This window comes from Poecilia reticulata, linkage group LG7 (assembly GCF_000633615.1).
Source record: "Poecilia reticulata strain Guanapo linkage group LG7, Guppy_female_1.0+MT, whole genome shotgun sequence".
Taxonomy (NCBI): domain Eukaryota; kingdom Metazoa; phylum Chordata; class Actinopteri; order Cyprinodontiformes; family Poeciliidae; genus Poecilia; species Poecilia reticulata.
In genome coordinates, this window is record NC_024337.1 from 27,442,267 (window position 1) to 27,453,443 (window position 11,177).

General features: G+C 40.1%; 1 protein-coding gene across 1 annotated transcript; it reads right to left on the minus strand.

The window, feature by feature from the left end:
- Positions 1-1,410: 1,410 nt before the first annotated feature.
- neurod4 (neuronal differentiation 4) lies at positions 1,411-4,519 on the minus strand. Its single transcript, XM_008413640.1, has 2 exons — positions 4,377-4,519; positions 1,411-3,175 (listed from the first exon to the last, which is right to left on the minus strand). The coding sequence occupies exon 2, from the start codon at positions 3,167-3,169 to the stop codon at positions 2,099-2,101; it is 1,071 nt and encodes a 356-aa protein (XP_008411862.1). The 5' UTR covers positions 3,170-3,175; positions 4,377-4,519; the 3' UTR covers positions 1,411-2,098.
- Between the last annotated feature and the right edge of the window lie 6,658 nt (positions 4,520-11,177).

The following is an 11,177-nucleotide window of genomic DNA, read 5'->3' on the forward strand; positions in this document are numbered from 1 at the left end:
TCCTGTCAATTAACTATTGGATGGGGGCCACTAGAGCCAATAAAACCGTTTAAAAAAAAAAAAAGAAACCGAAAATAAGTCCTGTTTGTGATTTAAAACCAGCAATCTGTAGGACAAAGCAAACGTGAAAGAAAGTGTTCTTGTCCAACTGGATAAAAATTTTGCAGTTTCTCTTGGATGCAAACAAAATTTATCATAAAGATTGGTTCTATTTATAAAAAAAAATTTAAAAGTGCATCTTCCTGACCACTCAATCTCACCTGTAAAGTAAGGTAACCAAATATGATGTGGATGCTTTATCATAGACAAGAAGCTGCTCAGAGTTGATAGGAAGATGGACAAATACTGGATTTGTTAATATTAAAAGATTTACGATGGTCATAAAAGTAAAAGCCTGACTTGATCATTGATGTTCAAAGATGTTTTGCAAAAAAAAAAAAAAAAGGAACAGCAAAAGGTTTTGTCTCTTGATGGTTAAAACTTTTAGAAATATACCACAAAAGACATTAAATTGTTGCAGCAAAATATGTCATCCAAAACTTTTGCTTCAGGGAGAGTGGAAACAAATGCACACTGCACCTGTCAGATTTTTATTTATAAAACCAATTAAAACCATATATCATGTTCTGATACTCATTACCTTATTTGGTCTATTAATTCAAATTCTTATCAACTAAATTGAAGGTTGTGGTTGTAATGTGGGAGACTCAATAAAGTCACCTGGTGTAGAATACGTTTACAAGAAATGTTTTCTTGCATCTCCTTTATTGGCTTTTCTGTTCAGGGGTCACCACACCAAATTGTCTCAATTTAGTTTCATCCTCTGGATCCTCTACCTTCACACCAACCAGCTTCATTTCCTCTTTCCCCACTTCCCATAAATTGTCTTTTTGGTCTTGCTCTCATCCTACTGCCAATAAACATTGCTTCACCTTTGAAAATGTTGAAACAATCTCAGTCTGGCCTCTTTGACTTTATCTCAAGAAACAGTAGCCCAACTCCCATAGGACAGCACAAGAGATGTTCTTTATTAAACTGGGTCTTGACCGATCTGGCATGGAGTTCATGAGGTCATGATTTGGCTTCAGTTTTACATCGGATGCCCTTTCTGACATAACCCCTCTGCGTTTATCAGAAGACTTGGGACCAGCACTAGGAATCACTGGCTTATGACCCCTTATTGTTGCAATAAAAAACAACGGGTCACAAATGTATTTTTTTTTACACACCTACTAATAGTGAGGTACGAAAGAAAACTAATTTCTTACTTCTTTGTGAAAAGAAGTAAGAAAAGAAAAGAATAAAGCTAAGTCTGTTACAAGAGAAATTCCACAGTGACATGAAGCGATGTCTTTGCCAAAAATATAAAGAAACATATTCTAAAATATAAAAAAGGCTTAACACACAGTGTTAGTATGGAAATAGCATATAATATAAGAATATTTATTTCAGTAAGTGCGAAACAGCAAAATATTAACAGTACATGTGACAAAAATGGCAACACAAATATGAACAAGTCACTTGAAAGACCTCAAAATAAATAGCTTAAGTACAGCTACCAATGGATGGCAACAAACCAAGAAGACGGAGATACGTAAACTGTGCAGAGAGAAGAATATAAAAAAGAGGACAAGACATTATCAAAATAAATATTAAATACATATATAAATAGTTGCTTTCTTAAACATCAAGACCTTTGTGCACAATTTAATAAGCTGGATGACTTTTGGATCAATTTATTCTCAGCTCTTGAGTTCAAACATCAGCTATAGTTGTATTTTATTTCTGCATGAGCAAAGATATGTTGGTTTTGGTTAGTTTGACTCTTTCATAACTGAGGGGCAAATGTTCGGAAACAATTAAGAGTTCAAACACCAACGCAAGATCAAATAATAAAGCAATAAATAAAAGGATAAACATGGTCGCATGTTCGCATCAGGTAGACTCAGTTGAGGTGAAAAGTCTCTCCTTCTCTGAACCCAGTGGGTTCAGCATAAACCATCTTTTTTTCCTACACAGTCAGTCCAGAAACTAGTACAGTGGCAGATTCACTTCTGTGGACAGTTTCTTACCAGTCACTTACTGGTTTCATTAGGTCTTAGATGGTGCCCATCTGAGCAGTGACCAGGTGAGAGGGAGTGAAAGACTCAAAGGCCACATCCAAGGGTAACTCGTAGCGAGAAGCTTGAAAGATCGGGTGAGACTGAGCCCCGCCTGGTAGGCTGCCAGCCGTGGAAGTGGGGAAGTGGTGGGCTGAGAGGTAGTGGGCATGTTGGCCAGGGTGGGGTGTGTAATTCCTCTCTGATTCATGTGGAGAAGGCTCCTGCTTCAGGGCAAAGTTACTGCTGATGCTGAGGGGGGGAGTGAGGGGCCCGTCGTACGGAGGCGTGCCGCTGCTGCACTCGTTAGGGGAGGGGTTGTCGAACGCAGGTGCTTTGAATCCCTTCATGTGAAGGAGGTGGGATGCTTCCAGGGATCCATAGGGTGGGCTGGGAAGTCCTGGGGATGGGTAGCTGAGTGGATGCCCACCCACAGAGTCGCCAACTCCCTGACCGCCACACTTGTCCTCAAGCTTGTTGAGGATCAGTGGGGTGGGTCCAAGCTGCAGGCAGCCAGCCACGAGGTTACTGGTGGGCTGAGACAGTCCTTTACACAGCATCTCCATAAACCCGTGACTCTCTGTGGACTGACCATTCTCCAGCACCTCAGAAAGAGCCCAGATGTAATTGCGTGCCAGCCGCAGGGTCTCGATCTTTGACAGTTTCTGGGTTTTGGAGTAGCACGGCATCACTCTGCGCAGGTTATCCAGGGCATTGTTCAGCCCGTGCATCCGAGATCGCTCCCTGGCATTGGCCTTGATCCTTCTGGCACGGAACCTCTCCTGTCTCGCTTTGGTCATCTTCTTCTTCTTGGGGCCTCTCCTTTTGGGGCCGTTATCTCCATTTGGTTCGACCTCCTCCTCGTCATCATCTTCCTCTTCTTCCTCCTCCATGTCCTCACTGCCAAATTCTCCGCAGGGCCGCATGCGACCTCCCAGAGTCAGACTGTGGTGGCTCCTCATCTCTGGGCTTTCGTCTCCGTCCTGGGAGCTGCCGTCCTCCTCGAGCCAGCTGAGGGAGCTCACCAGCTCACTCACATCCCCGCCTTTCCCAAAGTGTTTGGTCATCATGTTGATCTGAAGAAGAACGGGCAAAAAGCAAAAAAAGTTGTTACTTGCTCATCTACAAATGTGCAAAATGTACTCTAACAATATGTTACATACATGGACTGGAAACATTTCAATACACAATAAAGGGGTAAGAAAATGCTTCAGATTTTTATTAAATGAATCTGAATAGAATAAGGCTTTTTTTTGTTGCTACGTGTTATCATAAAGTAACTTCTGAAATTATTTTATATCTTAGTTTTTGTTTACCAATGGCTCCTTATCTGGGAACCCCTTTTCAAAATGTCCTGGTGGCACCCTGCAGACTGAAGTTCTGTTTTCAGCACCGCTGTGTGGAAAGCTAACTCTGCTCATTAATCTTCTGCTTGCATATTTCAAACGAAACTCTTCTACAACTAAAATGCCATACATGTTAATATAACAGAACATTTTCATCTTTTTAGGATTAAATCACTCATTTATTAGATTTTTTTGTTCATTCTCGCTGTCCCGCTCTCTTCTGAGATGCTGTCAATCTGGGACACAACGGGATTTACTCAGCACATATATGATGAAAGATTAAATAGGGAACACACAAATCAACGAAACATTCAGACATTTGGTCTTTGTAGCAATGAAAACAGTATAGCGAACCCTTCCCTCCTTGACTATTCTTTGACGTGTTATATTTCGGGGAGAATAAACATACACACCAAACTGTTCTTTCTCATAAATTAATCGCATGATTATCGCTGATTTGTTGTTCATTTGGGGGAGGATTAAGGACACAAAATGTTGCTTTTGTTTTTGCTGAAAGCGGCCCTAATTATTGCACACTAACGCGCAAAAGTGGGACAGATTACTCCGCAATTTGTAAATCTAGATTACGTCAAGCATCCATCTATGTCGGGCTGAGATGTTGGAGCAGATTATATAATCTAAATGATATGACTGTATTTCTTTAACGATGCATTTCTGCACAAGATTTAGATCTGTTGTCTCGTAAAAAAGACTTACATTTGTGGTGAATGGGCATATTAAAAATAAACCAAAGTGTATTTCACTTTACAGTTTATTGTTAGGCTTTTACATGACAATTTAAATTTGATGTGTTAAAATGTTTTCTCTAATTAACTGAAACTGTAAAATCAGCTTATCAGATGTTATATAAGACAAGACATCCCTCTTTTTTTCTTTATAATCTTGACCTGAACAAAAAAATGCAACTCACCTGTCTGGAGACAGCACTGCGCAAATGAGTAGAGAACTTCGAGAAATTCAGGCAATAAGTCCAGAGTAGCTGCGGATTGTTTTCTTCTCCTCCACTGTCATCCGCCTCTGTCCCAAAGTCAAACAGCCATGAACGCACTCGGAACTTTCAACTCCAAATGACATGATTAGGCTGATGTGCTTTGGCTTTAACCGGGTAAGCCCCACCCTCTTCCGCCCCACCCACCAACAAACTTATCCAAAAGCGCGTGGCGCTCTCGTGACTGGGAGGGTCGCCCCCCTTGGAGAACGAGTTGGGGCGCGTTCCCGGAGGCACTTGTAGCCCCTCATTTACAAGTCAAGGGGTCCAGAAACCTTGAAAGGGTGACAGTCCTGAGAAGTAGTCTTTGTATTTAAGTTCGGAGTGAAAGTAAATGTGTTCAAATTTTTCTTTCTTTCAAACGCAAGCATAATTTAGTGAGTATTGATTTCCTCTTTACTTCTTCCCATTCATTTTTGATTGTATCTACCCAAGTTTTTATTTATTTATTTATTTATTTATTTATTTATTTAGATTTTTTTTTTACAAATTGCCCCCTAAAGTGAACTAAACTATAATTGTGCGTCCTAGGGCAAAAATAATTACAAAAACCAATACATCTGTTGTTGCCTACCCCAACCACTATCTCAACGTATTTTGTAGTTTATTTGTAGTTTATTTTATTGACATTTTCTGTGAATTTCGCATTTATTTGATAATTTTATTAAAGAATGACAGTAAACCATTGCAATAAAGGCAATATTATGCTTTCTAGAATTCAGAATGAAATAATTATTACCTATGTTCTATAATACTGTGACTGCGTCACCCCACCCGGCTATATATCTCGTCATTAGTCGGTTGGAATTTTCCACTTAGTTGAACTCAGTGTTAAGAGACGCTCCTCCTTGCGCGCGTATTTAAATGATTATGACAGCTTGGTGCGTGATGAGCAGGTGTGTGCGTCTTTCACTCGTTCATTCGATTGTTTTCTTCCATTATGGCGTCATATTCTGCCCTGGAAGACAATCTGATTATTTAATCGATTAACTCAGTAATGGAGTTGCAGGTACTTCATTTAGGCGGCCGATCACTGAGAATTTCTGAATACGTACAGCTCTTAAAGTGACAGAAGCAAATCTTTGGGATTCTGCGATTATGTTTTGTTGGAGCAAATCTTAAATTGGTTGTAATTACTTCAATCTTAAGATTAAGACTTCTTCTTAACCAAAAAGTCTGAGAATTAAAATTTTATGGTGTGGGAATCATATTTAAAATTTGACCAGTTAAAATGTTGTACATTTTGACCAACTGCGGTCATTTTGACTACCAAGTAGTCATGTTGATGGTAGCCATCTGCTATAATAATGGTAGCTGACTATTTATTGTATTGCATAAATACTCTAGGCATTTTTTTCCTCATTAAAATTGTAACAATTTTAACATGTAACATTGTAACATTTTTATTACAATTAGCATCTTTTGTCATTTGTCATAAGCGTGATTAGATTGTCGAAAACCTATCCACCAGGTAAACTAACTCAAAAAGGGAAGAAAAACTAAAATTGCTCAACAAAAGTTTCTGATATTACTTTACAATTAAATTAAATTAGATACAAAAATCTATTCATTTTTGTGGCTGTTTCTGCATACTTTATGAAAAATACTTAAATGTAATGAATACTAAACTGCAATGATTTAAGTACATGAGCATATGGTTTACCTCATAGGTACAAAATGGTTTACATATTGGAGAAGGAGCAAACTGACCCAGATCCCTGCCAGAATTCACATATGGTGTGCCAAGTCTCACTCAGGAGCCTAAAGAAAATCCATATGCAGGCCTTATGCACATGTTGGCTGCTATGTTGTCATGAATCCAGTCCACAACACTTATTTCTTTTAATCCAAGCATATGTGTAATTTAACTACTTACATTGTTTTCAATTATTGTGTTTTAAATTGTTTTATTCCTTTACTCAGTTATATATTTCTGTTAAAATGTTTTTATATAACTGCTTTTTTTAACCATTGGCCCTACAAGAGACAGACATTCCAACAACAACAACAACAACAACAAACAACAACAACAACAACAACAACAACAACAACAACAACAACAACAACAACAACAACAACAACAACAACAACAACAACAACAACAACAACAACAANCAACAACAACAACAACAACAACAACAACAACAACAACAACAACAACAACAACAACAACAACAACAACAACAACAACAACAACAACAACAACAACATTTCCACAGTTTGAACTACAAGTGCCGGAGATAATACAAGCCCGCCAGTCTCGTGCGCGGCGGGCCGCGGCGCAGTAGGAGTCCTTTGTCATTGGCCGCTGACAGCCTGGGTCTCGCGAGCCGCACGTGCCCCCACATTGATCCCATTGTGCGCGCTACTGCGCACAGCTGCGCTCGTGACTGAACTCAGGAGCGGAGGATTCACGTCTTGTTTTTAAGCGTCCCACGCGTTTCCATGGATGGGAATAAAGACGTGAACCTTTGCTTGATCGACAGCATTGACTTAACCTACAACAGAGTCTCATCCAACGATTTATTGGGCACCTTCTAACAGATGGCCGAATGGAGGAAGCGCGAGTGGGAGGGCGTATCTGTTGCTTAAATGCGCAGGCGTCACTCTGTTCAGACTAAAGATGCCTGGTGCTGAGACAGCATCCGTCCACCCAACGGTCCCAATAGCTCCTGGTCAGTGCACTCACTGGTCATGAAGGCATGTGGATGGAGAGAGAGGAGCCTGTTTGTGTGCGTGTATGTGTGACTAATAAGATGTGCCCAGAGCTCCCCAGGTACATTCACACTTACCTCCAAACACGTAGCCAACAATCCCCTTCCGTCCCATGAGGGTGAGAATGGCCTCCACACACCTGCAGCCTGAATGGGGAATTGTAGCCTGCCAGTCTCCCCACAATCCCCATTGGTCTCCCAAATGACTATGAGGAAGGGAAATCTGCCTACTCTCATTTAGGGTAAACACAGATAGCTAACCCCGTGGAAGAGGTCACTCTGAAGTGTGATCTGGACATACTTTCATGAGTTTCTTTTGATTCCACTGAATGTGTTTTTCATGCATAGAAACTTATAACACGTCTTGCCAAAATTATAAAAAGAAAAGAAAACAGAAAAAAAAGTACATTATTGTTTGGCATTTTCTTTTAAGGTGTCCAAAACAAGACCGTTATTGTTGCTCCTTTTTGGGATAACCCTTTTCCCCGACAAAGAAAAAACTGCCACAAGTGAGTTGTGTCGCACTCGTGTCCCCAGGGACTGCGAGTGGATTGGGAGGGATTCGTGCAGTATATGCTGACAGATGGGTCCTTGTTTCTGTCTTTTTTTTTTTCTTCGTCTCCATCTCCCTCTGTCTCCCTTGCCAAAGCGCAGACACACTCGCACACATCAAGACAACACCAACACAATAGGAATTAAAGCCCTGATCTACACACATGCTCTTTGGCCTGCTCCTGAAAGCTGAGCCCCTCGCAGCGATCATAAAAGGAGCCTAGATTTGTGCGAGGAGTCGGCGGGCTAAGACACGGGAGGGGTGATGTGGCACATGGGTGGTAAAGCTGCAGAGATAAAGTTGTGTCATTGTCCAATAAATAATTTTCCACTTGTAAACCAGATGTTTTTTGTGACATCATGTGCACACTCTTTTTTCCAAGTTATGTTCTAACATTTTACCTAAATGTTCTTATGTTAGGAAGATTAAAGAAAGACTGGCAGGCCTAAGGACAATAAGTGTTTGCACACAGCAGACTTTGATTCATTAACTTTTAGGTCGAAATAAAACTTTTAAAGACATAAAAATCTTTGCAATTAGTAATCCAGAGCACAGCTGCATAATAAATTGAATTGTAGTCGACATTACAATCTCAGTGTGTATAATATCCAATCACAAAGGACTTTGAATTTTGCAAGCAATAGGATTGAAACTACGATTGCATAAAATGCACCTAACTACTTGAAGTTTATTTCTTCTATAAGTCAAGCGCCCAGCATACACTTCTGAAATCTTAAAGGGCTTGAACATATTATGCTGTTCAATATGATAATAACTTTGTCAGGTTCCACAACCAGACTGCAGGGCTTGTTGCTGAACCACAACAGATCAAGAATTCAAGCTCTGAACAAAAGAGTTTTACTACCAATGCAGGAGAAAGTGTGCAATTATCAGCCTGCACCTGAAATACATCTTGGTAATCAAGGTCTTGGGTAACTAGTGGGGACATTGGGATCATGGAAAAGAAAGTGACTGAGGAGGAAAATTTTGGTATCTTCATAATATTCTTTCATAATATTACAATGGCAGGTTTTCTATCATACAGCCCTAGTCTAGAGCAAGTGTTCTGAAAAAGTGGAATAAGTACTACTGATGGTTTCTGTGCTTCCCTCAGAGGATATTGTGGTTGTAAATGTTGACAAGATAAACAGTAGAGCAAGACTGATCAAACCTATAACCAGGAAAAAGTGCTGGTGGAAAGTTATGCTGTGTTCCATCAACTTGTGGATTTAAAACTTGGATTTACTCAATTTAGCCATGTTTTAGATCCAGGTTTCTTGAAAAAACCTGAACCGGGAAAAATCTCTGACTTTTCTATGTTGAATTTCAACTGCTACCGAGCTTTCTTGAACATTTTCCAACTTCAGACGTAGATATTTTCACTTTTGAGTAGAAATGAAGTTCACAATCAGAGAGCTTCATTTAAGACATGACATTGGAGATGAATATCACTTTTGTTGATATTTGAATGGCAAACCAACACAAAGTGAAAATTTCTTCTTGTTCTGTTTTAAAATGACTTTTTAGTTTGTGGTTCTTAAAAACAACTTGGGGTGGCATTAAAAGTTTAGAACCACTAATTTAGAGCATTTTAAACCTGCTTCACAGAAACAGAAATGTTTTAGTATAAATTCTCAACACTTTTTTGTGAACAGAAGTGGAACTGTTCTTCTTGGTGTATTTAGGTCATTTTCATAAAATGTTTATATTAGATTGAGTTACATTTACACATATTTCTCCAACAGACAAGTGGTCAGTTATCTGCATCTGATATCAGATCAGAGAGAGTATTAAGGTCCGGACTGACTCAAGACAATCGTCTTCTCTACATTCTATCATGTCCATTAAACTATTATGTCAACAGCATAATTCTAATGGACCCCACAGTGAATTTTGATAAGATCTAGCAGCATTTCATCTCGGCAATACGAGCAGATTGCTTGTCGCTTAATCTTCTCTGTTCTAGCTAAGGGTTTGGAAAACATTCCAGTCAAGCAGAAACGTGAACGTAGAATGGGAATCAGGCCCGGGGGCAATTCTCACTAAGTGGGGAGAGAGCCATTAAACAAAGGTGCCTGTGGTTTCATATTCAGGATACTTTACAACCTCCGTCCCAGGACATCCACACTGTTTTTTGGTGCGCTGCTGGAGGGGGCAGAACAAGGGGGAGGGAGGAGGATCCATCTGCCACGCTACTGGTCCTCAGGGAGACGGGGATATCCCTGGGGTGCTTTGGAGAGAGAAGGCCTGAAAGGATTACACCCAACCACTAATCAACAACGCTAATCTGAGGGTCCCCACACAACCCCCCCCCACACCACCACCTTCAGACTAAACTACAATTTGGGTTGGGAGGATAATATTTTACAGCTCTGCAACTTCTTGCTGATGGTGTACAATCCAAAGAGGACAAATAGAAGAGGTTACTCTCACTGAGAAGAATCAACAGTAAAGTTGTGATTGGCAGTGAGCCACAGTGTATCTGTGATCAGGTGCGAGCATCCCACAAGTGGCCTCATCTGAATCCCAGTGTGACCATTATGCAAATAGACCAAAGAGACAAGCCTAAAAAATTAATTTGGTTAACGGATGAAGTCTTACTCTGATTAAAAATAACGGAAAAGTGTGTTTATTCTGCACTAAAAGAATTATTGTAAATATATTTTAAAAAAATCAACAGATCAACCTAATTATAAAACAATAATAAAACAATGATGTTGTTTGTAAAAAAAAGAAAAAAAGAAAAGAAACTGTATTCCAGAGATTCTCTGTAATCCTGCTGCAAAGTTATCCCTGCAGAGCTGTTACCTCTGAGCCTCATCCAAACGTCTCTTCAAGGGAGGAATCGACTCAGGGTGCAGCTGTGTTGGCCGGTCACAGCACCCAGAGAAAGAAATGCTGGGAGTAACATTGCCATCAGTTTTGCCTTTGATGTCTTGAGGAAAGGTGGGGTCTACTTCTGGCACCGATGAATTTAAAGCACCACAGAACTATAAGAAAAGCTGCATAATGACGGTGTCAGTCCTCCAGGGCATAGTGAACTGGAGGATCACTGGCCTCCATCTCCTCTGCCTCCCGCAGAAAACCCATGACTAGCCTCCTATAAGCTCCCTCTCCCTGTAACCTCTTTGTGTCTTGGACCCAGCACTGTCAATATTAAGGCCGGCTAATGTGATCTAGAGGCAGCTGCAGCACCCTGATTATTACCATGACACAGTCGACTGAGGGTGTAATATCATTAAAAATAAATCAGGTGGTGTGGAGATTTGCTGATGCAGGGAGGGACTTTGAATGACATTAAGAGGGAACAGTGCAATAATTTCATTAGTCAGTTGGGGCACCTTGGAGAATCTGTTAAAGCATTTCCTTTAAATTATAGTAATTTAATCTGCTTTCACAATTCTTATCTGGAGGAAGGGAATAGAGAAAATTGATCAACATTCCCTTTATATATAT

Excerpts from the sequence above, each read along its gene's own strand:
- neurod4 (XM_008413640.1), bottom strand. The coding sequence starts at position 3,169 with ATGATGACCAAACACTTTGGGAAAGGCGGGGATGTGAGTGAGCTGGTG.